Here is a 15,953-nt window from a genome sequence, read left to right on the forward strand (position 1 = left end):
TATTTAACAATGCTCAAGATCGTAAGAAGAAATAGGTCAAAGGTTTGTAAACAATATAAAAGGCTCATTACTATGCATTATGAATACTTTTTAAAGAAGTTACCAGCACATCCTAGACATAATAACCATGACAAAAAATGTCTTAATAAACCACTGATGTAGGGAATTTTAGTTCTCTCTATATAGCAAATAAAAAACCCAATTATCACAAAAACAAAACTAATGCAGCCAAAATTAGAAGGAAAGCAGATAACGGGGGATGGGGGAATATTACAGCAAGTTTCTTTGATAAAGGTTTCATTTCTCAAATATACAAGGAACTGAGTCAAATACATAAAAATAAAAGCCATTACCCACTTGATAAATGGTCAAAGGATACGAACAGGCAATTTTCAGAAGAAGAAATCAAAGGTATCAGTAGTAGCATGGAAAAAAATACTGTAAATCACTATTGATTAAAGAAACACAAATTTAAAAAACTCTGATATACCACCTCGCACCTATCAGATTGGCCAACAAGACAGAAAAGGAAAATGACAAATGGAAAAATTTGGGCACTAATGTCCTGTTGGTGGTATGAACTGCTCAAACCATTCTAGAGAACATTTGGAATTCTGCCTAAAGAACTATAAAAAAGGGCATACTGTTTGACCCAGCAATACCACTAGTATGTATCACTATGAGATCAAAGTAAGTGGAAGGGGCTCTATTTGTACAAAAATATTTATAACATCTCTTTTTGTAAGTAGAAATTGAGGGAATGCCGATCAATCGAGGAAAGGCCAAAGAAATTGTGATGGAATACTGTGCTATACGTAATAATAAGCAGGATAGTTTCAGAAAAACGTGGGAAGACTTAAGATGAAATTATGCAAAATAAAGTAAGCTGGAACTAGGAGAACAATATTGTTATGATGATCAATTGTAAAAGACTTAGAGCTGCTCTAATAAAGACAATTTCAAAGGACCCATGATGAAAAATGCTATCCCTCTTCAGGGAGAACTGATCAACTATAAATGCAGACTGATGCATCCTTTTACTTTCTTTCTTTTGGGGGGGGGGGGGGTTTGCATGATTTCTTTTGAAACATGACTAATATGGAAATGTTTGTATGACTTTGCACATAATATATATAAAAATTATCTGCCTTTTCAAGGGGGAGGGAGAGAATTTGGAACTAAATTTTTTTTTACATTGGCAAATATTTAAATACACACATTCTCTCTGCAGTATGCATACCAATCGTTTTTCAGTTGTGTTCAATTCCTCATGACTCCATTTGGGGTTTTCTTGGCAAGTACGCTACAGTAGTTTGCCATTTCCTTCTACAGCTCATTTTACAGAAGAAGAAACCAAGGCAGTTAAATGACTTGTCCAAAGTCACACAGCTAATGAGTGTCTGAGACTGGATTTAAAAGATTTAAAGATGAGTCTTTCTGATTCTAAGATCAGTTCCCTATCCACTACCATCTGGGTGTCCATTTATTGACTTAGAAAACCACAAATTAACATTATTTATATGATACTGTATTTTTATTTATTTTGTTAAACATTGCCCAAATACATTTTAATGTAGTTCAGGTCTCACTTGGGACCCTCGGGGTCTTGAGTTTGACACTTAAAATACTAGTCCATGCTGTTGCTCATTAATATCCAATTTAGTTATCTAAATAATCATCTTGACTTATTGATTCATTACTATGAGAAAAATGTAATTACAGAGCCAGACCAGGTATTGGGGATCATCTAAGTGTAAGATTTAAATTAATATCCAGCAACTCCAAGATTTATATTTTATAAAGTGTATTAATGATCACTAGAAGTAAAGGAATAAAAAGGTAATCATCTAACAAAATAGACCACATGACTAAATGTTCTTGCCTGTTTAAAAAGCCCTCTCCACCAAAGCCACGACAGGAAGAGAGTGAGAGGCGAGGCTACACCAAATTTATATACTCCCTACGTCAGCACGTAACGTGAGGAGAGTGGGATGCTGGGAGTTGTAGTTCACTAAACCTAGAAATATATTAATGAACCTCTAAATTTTGGAATCACAGAGTATAAGACCCTAGAGATCAGCTATTATATCCCTCTCCATGATCCCATGATATTAAGAAATTTCCCCAAGATCACACAGTCAACCCATAGAGTCCTCTTGACTCTCAGACCATTATGTCTTCTACCTTTTATTTAGGTTTTATACCTTGATATATGTTCATTAAGTTTCTGAGTTGGTTGCTCCTATAATTATAACACATTGCTTTTCATTCCCAGTGCCATGGTTATTTAGGAAGTTGATTAGATTAAGGGAAAAAAACGTGACTTTCTGGGGCATTACAACCCTCTCACAAGTCTGAGTTCCAGAAAATTACCCTCTTGTCTGCTTCCTCATTCATCTCATACCATCTCCTGCCTTGATGCCTGTTTCTCCTTACCTTTACTTCATAGAGTCTTTTTCTTCCTTTAAGATCCATGAAAAACATCATATTCTTCCATGAAGTTTTTCCTGATCCCCTCCCAAATGATGCCTTATAATATTGAACTATTGTATATGTATTTTTGTATTTGTTAATTTTATATTTATGCTACATATGTACAGAAATGTAGCCAGTTCTTGCTTAACATAAGTGGACCTTTCCACAAACTTTCCTCTTCCCTGAACCCTGCAGCCAGTTTCAGTGCTTGGGACTCTCATAGCCAGAGCACCTCCAGGGCTTGGAGCAGAGGACCCCTGGAGCTGTACTGGAATTACCACTGTCCATTGTCAAGATTGAGAGCTAGAGCCCAGGTAGATATAGGTTCTTGCCTTCTTGCTTTGGGTAATGTTAATTATGTAAAGGGAAAACTGTCTCTATATATGGCATGTACTTTTTGTTTTCTCCATTGTAAGTAGTGGGAAAAACCCAACAATAATAATCAGAGCAAAGGTCAAAATCAGTTCTAAGGAGAAATAAAAATGAAGATATGATGAGAAATGAAGTAATTCTCACTGACCCATTTAAACAAAGAGTCACTGACCCATTTAAACAAAGAGTTAATACTAAAAAAAAGTGAAACATTAAAAAAAAAGACGATGACAGACATTATCATCATTTCCTAAAGAAATGTAAATAAGTTTCTACAATAAGAAGGACCTTATAAACCACCTCAGCTAAGAAACACTGAATTTGTCAAAGTTGAGGGATATGCCATTGAAAGATAATACATTGGCAAAATACAACACCCATTACTACTGAAAACATAGGAAGAAAAGGGCCTTTCCTTAAAATAATAGTAGTACTTATATAGTAGTACTTATTTAAAACTATTAGCAAGTATCATTTGCAATGGGAGTAAGTTAGAAGTCTTCCCATTAAGATCAGGAGTGAAGCAAAGAAGCACATTATCACCACTATTATTTACTATTGTACAGAAATCAAGCATTAGCCATTAGAGAAGAAAAAAGAAATTGAAGGAATTAAAGTAGGAAATAAGGAAACTAAACTATCACTCTTTGTGGATGATATGATGGTATACTAAGAGAATCCTAGAAAATCAAATAAAAAATTAGTTGAAATAATAACTTTAGTGAAGTTGCAGGATACAAAATAAACCCACATAAATCATCAGCATTTCTATATATTTCCAACAAAACTAAGCAGCAAGAGTTAAAAGGAGAAATTCCATCTAAAATCACTCTAGACAATATAAAATATTTGGAAATATATTTCCCAAGATAAACATAGGGATTATATAAACACAATTACAAAATACTTTTCACATTAATAAAATTAGATGTAAACAACTAGAAAAACACTAATTGCTCATGGGTAGGCCAAGCTAATGTAATAAAAATGACAATCCTATCTAAATTAATTTACTTATTCATTGCAATACCTATCAAACTACCAAAAATTATTTTATAGAACTAGAAAAAATAATAACAAAATTCATTTAGAAAAACAGAAGTTCAAGAATATCAAGGGAACTAATGAAAAAAAAATGTGGAAGATACTGATCTAGCAATACCAGACCTTAAACTGTTCTATAAAGCAGTGATTATCCAAACAATCTGGTACTGGCTAAGAAATACACCAGGGGTAATGATCTTAGCAATCTAGTGTGTGGTAAACCCAAAGGTCCCAACTTTGGTGTAAGAACTCACTATTTGGCAAAAACTGCTGGAATAATTAGAAAACAATATAGGTTTAGATCAATATCTCATACCCTATACCAAGATAAGGTCAAAATAGGTATATGATTTAAGCATAAAGAGGATAATATCAGTAAAGTAGGGGAAAGTAGAATAGCATACCTGTCAGTTATATGGAGAAGGGAAGAATTCATGACCAAACAAGAAATAGAGAACATTACAAGATGTAAAGTGAATAATTTTGATTATATTAAATTACAAAGTTTCTGTACAAACAAAACCAATGCAATCAAGATTTGAAGGGGAGCAACAAACAGAGGGAAAAACTTGGACGAATTTCTCTGATAAAGGATTCATTTCTTGAATATATAAAGAACTAAGTCAAATTTATAAGAATCCAAGTCATTCTCCAACTGACAAATGGTCAATTTTCAGAAGAAGAAATCAAAGTTATCGATGATCAAATGAAAAAATGTCCTAAATCCCTCCTAATTAGATAAATGCAAATTAAAACAACTCTGAGGTACCACGTAATACCTATCAGATGGGCCAAAATGAAAGGAAAAGGAAAATAATAAATGTGGGAGGGAATGTGGCAAAATTGGGATACTAATACATTGCTGGTGGAGTTGTGAATTGGTTCGATCATTCTGGAGGGCAATTTGGAACTATGCCCGAAGAGCTATAAAACAAAGCATATCTTTTGATCCAGTTATACCACTACCCAGTCTACAGCCCAAAGAGATAAAAAAAAATGGGAAAGGACCTGTTTGTGCAAAAATATTTATTTATAGTTGCTCCATTTGTGGTGGCAAAGAATTGGAAACTAAAACTTCAATTGGGGAATGGCTGAACAAATTGTGGTATATGATGGTGACAGAATACTATCGTGTGATAAGGAATGATGAACAGGATGATTTCAGAAAGAACTGGAAAGATCTACATGAACTGATGAACTGATGCAGAGTGAAATAAGCAGAACATTATTCATAGTAAATGAAATACTGTGGAACAATCAAATGTGATAGACTTTGCAATTAACAGCACAATTTTGAGGGACTTATGAAAAAGAATACTATCTACCTTCACAGAAAGAACTGTTGGGAGTAGAAATGCAGATGAAAACATATGATTTATCACCTGTTTATTGGGGTGTGTTTATTTGGTTATAAGATTATTCACTTACAAAAAATAATATAGAAATGTTTTGCGTGATAATACATGAATGACCCAGAAAAAAGAAAAATATGAACTGTCTTGTAAAATTTTATTCATAATGATAAATTACTAGAAATGTTTTATCAAAATAGCAAGAAACAGCAGTAGGAAAACAAATTTAGAGAAAGTGTGGCAAAAGATTCAGTTAAGGTTTTCACAAAAGCATTTAAGGACAAAATTGGAGAAATAGATTAAAAAAATGGAAAATATCTGCCAATACTTTTTGTAACAAATCATTTTCTCCATTAATGAAAGTGAGACCACGTTTGGACTCTAATACACTATAAATAATAAATGTGAAAAAAAGCAAGCAAAAAAAATTTTTAAAAGGAAAGAAATAAAGACAACACAGGAAGGGCAGTTCAATCAGATCAAATATACACAAAGGACATTTATGCTGGAGATAATTTTGATAAGTGTTAAAGAGTCTTTGTCAAGATATAATAAATAAGGAAATATACCAAATGTTTAGAAAAAAGTCAGATGCTATTGATAATTAAGAAAATAGTAATGTACATGCTACTTTCCAATCTCTACAAAGTCTTTAAGAATAAAAATGAGAAAGGAAAAAGGTGTTTGCAAGTGACATTTTATAGCAGTTTCCATCTTTACTGCTACACAAACCACAGAAAGATGCAAATATCCTAAGCTTCTATTGTGATATTGATTATGGAGTATAAAATAGCATTTAATTTAGGAGAACAAAATGCTACCTTAAAGGCTATGTCCCAACAAAGTTTCTTCCAAGTTGCAACAAAGTATCTTCCAAGGACACATCAAGATCATACAAGACTCTTTAAAAGATTTGACAAAGGTAACCTAATTTAATCTCTGTTTATTAAAAGTAGTGAGTCCCCAAACAAGGAAAGCAGTGTTTGACAAGTTTATATCATTGAGGATGTTCAGCTCAAATTCCAAATAAAAAAGGGATTCCTATAGAATGTATGGTCTTCAAATTGCTCCCGAGTTTGAAGATATTTTGCTGGAAAAAAAAAATGAGCCCAGAAATATTGTTGAGTTGCTTATATGAAATCCAGTTAATCCGGGGAAAACTAATCCAAGGCTTCAGACTATGAAATGCAACTAGATGGACAGTCCACAGAGCTTGACTGTTACTACATATGTCTTAGATACTACAACTAAGCAATTGTTAAATACCTTCTGTGTCAGGCAAAGGGGAGACAAACATAAAGAATAAAACAATTCCTACAATTAAGCACAAATTCTAATGGAAGAAAAAAAGGAAATATATAAAATTATAAAGAATAAGATATAAAGAGAATGAATATAAAGTATTTGAATACACAGTAGTTAAATGCAAGGTAAATTAGGAGGAAGAGCTATACTAGTACTAGGTGGTGCTCAATTACTTCTTAAAGGAAGAGAGTGAGATGGTATGAGGCAGGGATAAGGGAAGAAGAAAATTCCAGAAGTAACAGCCAGCGCAGAAACTTTAAGATGAAGTAAGTGCTCTGTATGAGGAACAGAGGGAAGGGTAATTTGATGGATTGCAGTATGTGAGAGGAGTAATGTCCAATGAGGCTAGAAAGATGGATAAAAGCATCTGTAAACAATTTAAAAAGTGAAATACAAAAGAATATTATTTTATCCTATAAGCAATAGGAAGCTGATATCATTGACTAAAGGTTATCACACAGATAACATATTTGGAAAAACAACTTTATTAGCAAGGTGTAGGATGGAGTGGAGTGGTGAGACTTGAGGATACCAATTAAGAGGTCATTATATTGAGAGGTGAACTATGGTGGTAACTCTCTGTTTAGAGAGAAGGGGTAGGATCTAAAGGATGTTGTAGAAGCAGAAATAATAAAAGGTAACTGAGGGATACCTGGGGTAAGAGAGAATGAGTAGTTAAGGATAATGTCAAGATTATAAATCTGGACACCTCAAAATGGTAATTTTTAAAGGGAAGTTTACAAGAAAGGTGAGTTTTGGGGAAAAGATATTGAATTCTGTTTTGAAGATCCTAACTTCCAGTTTGAAATGCCCAACAGAAAACTGGTGATAAAGAAATGAAACTTAGGGAGGGATGGGCTCCATGGAAGCAGATGAGGTCAATGAAAGAGAAAATACAAAGAATGGGCTCAGGATAAAGTCTAGGGCAACATTCACAGTTAGAACAACTTGATATGGATAATAAACCAGAAAATTAGATTGAAAAGGAGGGGCTGGACAGTAAAAAGGAGAACCAGGAAGAGAACAGTGTCACAAAAACCCAAAGAGGAGTATCCAGAAGGAAAAAGTGGTCAACATTATCAAGTGCAGTAGAGGGGTTTGGAAAGGATATGGTCTGAATCAGATTTAGCAATTAAGAAATCACTCAGAAAAGTATACATCAGGTGATGAGGTTGGAAGTCAGACTTCAAAAGGGTAAGGAGAGGAGAAGTAGAGGCAAAGAGTAGACTAGTTTTTCTCAGAGGATTACCTTCATTTACTTTAGAAGTACTTATGTCTTTACATGTTTTCCCCACACTAGAATGTATGCTCCTTGAGGGTAGAACCCAGTGCTTCCCTTTCTTTGTATCCTTAGTGTTAAGCAAGGTGCCCAACACATAACAAATCCTTGATGATAAGTATGTATGCTGATATGAGTAGGTGTACAAGAGGTAATGGTGGAAGTAATCTAAAGGTGAGGTTTGACAAAAGATGAGGCAGGGGTTTGAAGGATGAGAACAGAGGGCAGTTTGGGGTTAAATTGACTAATTACAGACACAGCAATTGGAAAGGTAAAAAAGGGAAATCAGAAAAAACGATGGCTCAAGCAAATATAAAGTGGTGGAGAGAATGGATGGCATGATGAAGATAAGGAATAGGACAAGGAGGAATAAAGTATAAGAAAAGATGGAATGAAATTAAATTATGATCAGAGAAGAATGCCAGAACATTTGATTAAAGAAATGTATTCTACTTACAGGTAATGATTATCCTACATATGGCTGAGCAGGAATAGGTTATGGAAATTTCTAAGTAGAAAGGTAGGAGTTAGAGAAGAGAGGAAGATGGTGAATGGACAATAATTAAGTTTTGAAATAAAGAGAAGAGTGGAAAGATGTGTATGTCATGCATGGATCTGATATCACCAAGAGAGAACTCTGCATCCAAATAAGTATAAGTGATATGATCTTAGAAATGTATTACTAGAAGATATATATTGATCATGTAGCAGAATTTGAAAAGATAATTATGGTTGACTGTGCTGTGCTTCACTGGTACCCAGGTAAGCATAAATAAAGGTGACAAGGAGTAAATAGGAGGCAATGTTTGGGGATACCGAAATATCAGGGAATACCCACAGTAGCGAGGCTAATGGATAATGAGCAGCCACCGAAGTTTTCTGAACAGAGAATTGGGAATTCACAAACTACTTTTTGATTAAGGAGATGGTCAAGAATATTACCACCACCCCCCAAAGAATATTAAAGAAAGCAACTTTCTAAGAATTATACTTATGAGTTAAGGCAAATTATCACTGTATGCTGTTTTTAAAGAAAAAAACATAAGCTCACCTGTTTTAATTGACTCCTCCTTTTTGACAAAAGGATAATATTTTCATTAAGAAAATCCCACTCTTTAGCTTCATAGCACATCTTCACTACTGCAACCAAAATTCGAGATGTAGACACCATGTCAGAAGCCTGTAGAAATAAAAAAGTTTATTTGTGTATATAAATACATTAAGTGAAATCATTAATAAATTGTGATTCCTGATGAATGTACTCACAGTACGGGTTTGTTTTTCCAAAGACAGAAGGGTTTCGATTACTTCTTGAAGTCTTCCTTCCTATGGCAACAAAAAATCAGAGAAAAAAAATTATACACACACACATGCACACACACACATACATACACAAATATATATGTGTTTTATTTTTAAATGATTATAGAAGAAATTCTCATTTTCATAGTTTTCTCCTAAACATTTTAAGACTAAATTTGTGACATGGATGCTTCAAATTTGTACTGACAAAAATTTTCCTTTTTATTATTATGACTTGTTAAATATGAATATATTTCTATACAAAAAAGAAAAAGAGAACATGTAAAACTATGAATTTCTGTTGCATACACATTGTCTTTCAAATGTATTTAAAATTTAACATGTTAGTTTCAAAACCATCCTCCCTTGCCTAAGTTTCCTTCTGAAATTACTTATGCATTTCTATAATGAGTCATCTAGGGGGCAGTTAGATGGTGGAAAGGATAGAGTGCTAGGCCTGGAGTCAGGAAGAATCGTCGCCCTGAGTTCATATCTGGCCTCAGACATTTAGTAGCCATGTGACCTTAAGCAAGTTACTTACCCTTATTTGCCTTAGTTTCCTCTTCTGTAAAATGAAGTGGAAAAGGAAACAACAAACCACTCTAGTATCTTTGCCAAGAAAATCTTAAATGGGATCACAAAGAATCAGACACCATTCAAAATGACTGAACAAGACCTGAAAATGTATCATTGATACTCTTTTCTTCTCTTTTATGGTATCATTATCACTGGGTATTACTCCTCTCCCAGTTCTCCCTCTACTCCCTGCCAAACAAAAACTTTCTCTTGAAACAATGTAAAACAAACCTATACACTGGCTGTGCCTCCAAATGTATATTTCATTCTCTTCTTCTAGGACCAATGATGGTGAATCTTTTGGAGACAGAGTGCCAGCTGCCCCCCAAGGAGAGGGAGGAAGTGCTCCCATTGGGCTGTGGAGTGGGGAAAGAGAGTAGCAGAAGCACTATGATATGCTCCCCTCCACTTATGTGCCATGCTGTGAGTTATGCTCCCATCAAACCTAGCTCCTCTCCAAAACCACTACAGGAATTATCTTCACCACAGACTCAACAGGCTACTGTCTATGTTGTCCCCTTATGCAGCACGTGAGCCCCCTCCTCAATCCCCTTACCCCAGATAGGGAAGGAGGAAGCACTCCCATTGGCTGCTGGGCAGAGGGGAAAGGAGAAATGAGGAATGCCCTGAGGTACATGGAGAGGTGGATGGGGAACAGCTCTGCCCCAGTTCCTCTGCCTTTCTAGTTAGGAACTCTGGCAGGTGACCGCAGGCTTGCCTGGAGACGGCTCTGCGTGCCCTTTTTGTCACACATGCCACAGGCTAGTCATCACAGGCCTAGGTTATTAACTCTGTCAAAAGGTGGTAAGCATCACCAGCCTTTTGTAATTATCATTTATCATTTTATCAATGGGAGATCTTAACTCTCTCATTGTTATTTTTCTTTACAAGGTTGTAGTTATTGCCTAAGTTGTTCTCCTGGCTCTGCTCACTTCAGACAAATCTTACATCAATTCGTACAAATCCTTCCAAGATTCTCTGACTCTTTTCTTTATGGGGTATAGTGATAATTGCATATCATAATTTGTTTAGCCATTCCCCAAATCTTTCCAGTTTTTATCTATTAAAAAAAATGCTGCAATAGATGCTTTTGCACATAATAATCATTTCTATCTTTCTTTTAAAAGTTTTTAATAGTGTCTTCTGGGGTTTTACATTATCATTGTTTTCCTCACCCTCCCCACCTATAACATTTAATAATTTTTAAAAGAAAAACAGAAAAAAAAATCAGTGCAATTGAGCAATACATTGAAATCTTTCTACCTTTCTTGTACTCTTTGAGGTATAGGGGTAGTGGTGGTATTGTTGGGTCAAAGAGAATGCACACTTACCATCATGCATAACTATACTTTTGGGATATAGTTCTAGATTTGTTTTAAAAAATGATTGGACTAATTAATTAACTCCTTTAACAACTGGTTATTTTCCTTTTTGTCATTTTTGCCAATTTGATAGGTATGAAGAGCTTCAGAGTTGTTTTAATTCGCATTTCTCTTACTAAGGATTTGGAGCATTTTTTTTTTCATCCTTATGAAACTCAGAGCTTGGATTTCTTCTTTTAAGAAATGCCTCCTGTTGGGGCAGTGAGGTGACTCAGTAGATAGAAAGCCAGGTCTGGAGATGGAGGTCCTCAGTTCTTTTCAGATCTGATACTTCCTAACTTTGTGGCCTTGAGCAAGTCACTTAATCCGATTGCCTAGTTCTTACCACTCTTCTGCTTTGGAACCAATATACAGTGTTGACTCTAAGATGGATAAAAAATTAATGCCTGTTTAGGCAGCTTTCAAAAAGAAATCAAAGCTATTTAGTTATATGAAAAAAAAATGCTCTAAATCACTATGGATTAAAGAAACAAATTTAAACAACTCAGGTATTACTTCACACTAGAAATGACAAATGCTGGAGGGGATATGGGAAAATAGATTCACTAATGAACTATTGATGGAGCTATGACCTGGCCCAACCATTCCAGAGAATAATTTGAAATTATGCCCAAAGGGCAAAAAAGTGTGCATACCCTTTGACCAGCAATACCACTAGCCAAAAAGATCAAAGAAAAATGTGAAAGGGCCTATGTGTACAAAAATATTCATAGTAGCTCTTTTTTATGGTGGCAAAGAAGTAGAAACCGAGGGAATGTCCATCAATTGGAAAATGGCTGAACAAATTGTGGTATATGATTGTGATAGTGCTATAAGAAACAACGGGGATGGTTTCAGAAAAAACATGGCAAGGGGACTACTTGGTGGCACAGTGGTTTGATAGCCAGGCCCTTCAGAGATGAGATGTCCTCAGGCTCAAATCTGACATCACAATTCCTAGCTAAATGACCCTGCACAAGTCATTTAATACCTCACTGTCCAGCCCTTTACTGCTCTTTTGTCTGGAACCAATATACTCTCATTGATTCTATGACAGAAGATAAGGATTTTAAAAACAATAACATGGCAAGACCTATGTGAACTGAAGCAAAGTGAAATGAATAAAACTAGGAGATCACTGGGACACAGTAACAGTAATATCAAAAATTCTTTTAATGTTAAAAATAAAGAAAAATTTTTAAGAAATGCCTGTATATGATATCCTTTGGCCATTTATTTATTGAGAAGTGACTCATTTTTTAAGTGTTCTTAATTCCCTATATTTCTTGGATACATGACCTTTATCAGTAGCAACTGTTACAAAGAATTTTTTCCTAGTACATTTTACTAGTTAAAAAACCCTTCCCTTCAAATTATAGATTTAATTTCTGCAAAACCTTTTGTAAGCAAAATTTGTCAATTTTATCTCCTATGACTTCTCTAATTCCTTGTTGTAAAGAATTCTTTCCCCAAGCATGGTTGTAAAAGTTATGTCCTTCACTGTTCCTCTAATTTAAGACATTACAACTTAAATCTGAATAACAGATTTATTTGTTTCATTCAATATATGTGGTGTGAGAAGTAGGCCTAAAAATAATTTCTACCAATCTGTTTTCCAGTTTCCCAGCAGTTTTATGAGTCCCCACTTCTGCAGTTGGAGTTCATGGATTACAGTGCTACATTCAGCTGGTTTCTGAAATCTTATCTAACTAACCCGATTCACTGATCAGTTTTTCTATTTATAAACCAAAAAGTTCTAATAATCAACACTTGGCAATATAGTTTGAAGGGGAAAGGAATAGGGAAGGAAAGGGAATAAACATTTATATAACACCCACAACATGGTAGCTACTATGCAAAACACTTATGATGATTATTATTTCATTTAATCTGATACTCTAGATTTTCTTCCTTCCTACTTTTTTTATTATTAGATTTAAATTCCTGGCCTTTTTTTCTTCAGATGAAGCTTATGATTTTTCTAGTTTTATAAAGTAATCTTTTGCTTGTTTTGACTGATATGGAACTAAATCTAAATTAATTTAGGTAGTATCATTTTTATTATATTGGTATAACCTGGCGATAGGCAATTAATATTTTCCAGTTGTCTTCATTTTTTATAAAATATTTTTGTATTATATTCACACAAACTTGTTAGGAGATTACCATATATTTTATATAATTAATAGTTGTTCTGAATGGAATTCCCCCCCCCCCCCATCTTTTCTTGCTGGATTTTATTAGTTGATTTCTGTGAGTTTACTTTATACTTCTGTTACTTTACTGAAGTTACTGTTTCTATTAATTTTTAGTTGAATATCTAGGATTCTCAAAGTATATCATATCATTTTTCAAAAAGTAATTATTTGTTTCTTTTTTGCCTATGCCTAGCCCCTCAATTTCTTTTTTCTTTTCTTTTGGCTAAAGTTATCATTTCTAGAACCACATTAATAGAAATGATTTGTTTTACTTTTGATCTCACTGGAAAGACCTCTAGTTTTTCTCCATTACAGGTAGCTTTTGGTTTAAGATAAATACTATTAGCCATATTAAAAAACAGTCCCGTTATTTATAAGTTTTTAATATTTTTAACATAAAATGATGTTGGATATTGTCAAAAGCCTTATGTGCATCTGTTGATCCAATCATGTGATTTTAAAAAATTGTTTTTATTAACATGGTCTATTATGTTTAGAGCTTTTCAAATAGTAAACTAACCCTACATTCTTAGTATAATTCTACAATATGGTCACAGTATATAACTTCTTAAATGTTGTAACTTTTTTGCTAATATCTTTGAATAAGATATTAGTTTCTTGCATCTATATTATTTAGGGAAATTGTTCTATAGTTTTCTATTTTACAGCAGTTTTTAAGAAATTAAAAGCATACCAATTTTAAACTCAATTTTAGAAGTTTATAAGAAATACTTTCCAGATGATAATTTTAAACTAAAGCTACTACAATAAACTAAAGATACTAGAAATATGGAAAATATGGCTTTTATAAGGCTCATTTTATGTTAAATTATTTTTTATATATTTTCTTATACGTCACCTGAAAATGTCCTTAATCCCATGTTATATATGGCAATAACCATATCCACTTTGTTTCATGTGTTCTGATTATGGAAATTATGCAGGCCAGAACAAGGAACATAGTGCTAAAACTGTAGAGTCCACATCTAAACAATAGGAAGTCAGATCTACATTGAATCATGTAAGTAGAAGTAAGTATTTTTTAATATCTAAAAACACCACTAATGCTACATTTGGGGGAGCTACGGATATTCATTAAAATAAATATTTGAGTAACACATTTTCTCACACATTAATAAAACACTATCTATAATCTGGAAAAATAAATTTTTATTGATCAAAGTATTAAAAAAACAGGGTGGTTGACTTGAAAAGTCACAAATCATCAATTTTTTATAACTACTAAAAGACACTAGCATCCATAAAACCTCACATTCCAAGAAATCGACACATATCATTCCAAATGAAGATGTTATATAACGAACTTTGGCCAGTGTTCAAACTTTTTAAAGTGGGCGTGGTTAGTGAACATGAGTACTCAGAAAGATCCAGTCTGACATCAAGAATAGGTTCCTGTAAAGCTAACCTTGTTTCCTTTTTACAGTTAAACAAACAGCTTAGGGAAATGTTGTAAATAAAGCTTGGCTAACTTTTGATTAAATACCTTTTTGTGACAAATGTTGGACAATAGTATGATTAGGAAGACTCAGAACTATTTAAATAGGAGTGTATGTATTCCAGACATAGATGCCATTTGTTGAAATGAAAAGAGGTAGACTATGGAATGAATGCTTTGGGTAGGGAAGCTCAACAAGCCAGTTTGACTAAGAGGGTGTGAGGGGAATAACATGAAGTAAGAATATAAAAATAGCAGGAAAAAATAATAAATAAAAATAAATAAAAAGATAGCAGGGTGCAAGATTTTATAGGAGGTTGTGGGTTTTTTGGGGTTTTTTTTGGCAATCTGGTGAAGCCTATAGACCCCTACTCAAAATTTTCAATGTGCAAAGTAAAATATGAAGGATTAAAAAGGAAACCAATATGTTGAAATAGTTATAAGAAATATTTTATTTTAAAAATAAGGTCCAGACTCCAGGTTTAGAACCTCTTTTTAGAAGCAATATTGCCAATTCAAGACTTTTGAGTAGAAGAGTGATATGATCAATGTGATAAGGTCTTGTGTTTTAGGAATATGTGTAGAAGATGGAAAAGGAAGGAATGGAGTCCTATTGCAGATTTCTCTCCAGGAGAGAAGTTTTGAAGGCCTAAACTGGGGTGAAATCTTCTTGGATGGAGAAAAGAGGAAAACGAAGGCAATTTGGACAGGCAAAAATCAACAAAACTTGGTAGCTGGTTGGATATGGAGGTTGATGGAAAGGATGAGTTAAAAATGACTCCAAGACTGTAAATCTTGATGACTCGAACAATAATAGTGCCATTCAATTCAATTTAGTTATACTCAATAACTGACTAGGCACCAACTATATTCTAGGCACTATTCAAAATGCTGGAACTACAAAGACAAAAATTAAACAGTCCCTCTTCAAAGACTTTATGTCCTACTGAAAAAAGAAACAATATATTCACAGATAGTATGTACAAAATATACAGGGAATAAAAATAAAGTAATTTGGGTAAAGGGGAAAACACTGACATGGGGTAAAATTAAAAAAAAAAACACACATAGTAAGATATGGCACCTGATCTTTGCTTTGAAGGAAGCTAAGGATTCAACAAAGTAAAGATAATGAGCTAGAGTTTTTCAGGCATTGAGGGAACTGAAATTGCATGCAAAATTATTTGGAGAATGATAAGCAAGGAAGGTTGTCTGGGAAACAGAGCTCAGAGA

The 15,953-nt window shown here is 33.8% G+C and overlaps 1 protein-coding gene across 2 annotated transcripts in view; it reads right to left on the bottom strand.

Moving 5' to 3' along the window:
- Window positions 1-15,953, bottom strand: part of PSMD12 (proteasome 26S subunit, non-ATPase 12) — a 132,627-nt gene that overhangs the window by 19,814 nt on the left and 96,860 nt on the right. For both annotated transcript variants that reach the window (XM_056817272.1, XM_001370342.5), the window contains 2 exons: window positions 9,094-9,153; window positions 8,879-9,007 (listed from right to left, as the gene is read on the bottom strand). In XM_056817272.1, the coding sequence (XP_056673250.1) occupies window positions 8,879-8,998 (120 nt within the window). In that variant the 5' untranslated portion in view covers window positions 8,999-9,007; window positions 9,094-9,153. The remainder of the gene's footprint in view (window positions 1-8,878; window positions 9,008-9,093; window positions 9,154-15,953) is intronic.

The sequence above is a fragment of the Monodelphis domestica genome, chromosome 2, assembly GCF_027887165.1.
Source record: "Monodelphis domestica isolate mMonDom1 chromosome 2, mMonDom1.pri, whole genome shotgun sequence".
Lineage (NCBI taxonomy): Eukaryota > Metazoa > Chordata > Mammalia > Didelphimorphia > Didelphidae > Monodelphis > Monodelphis domestica.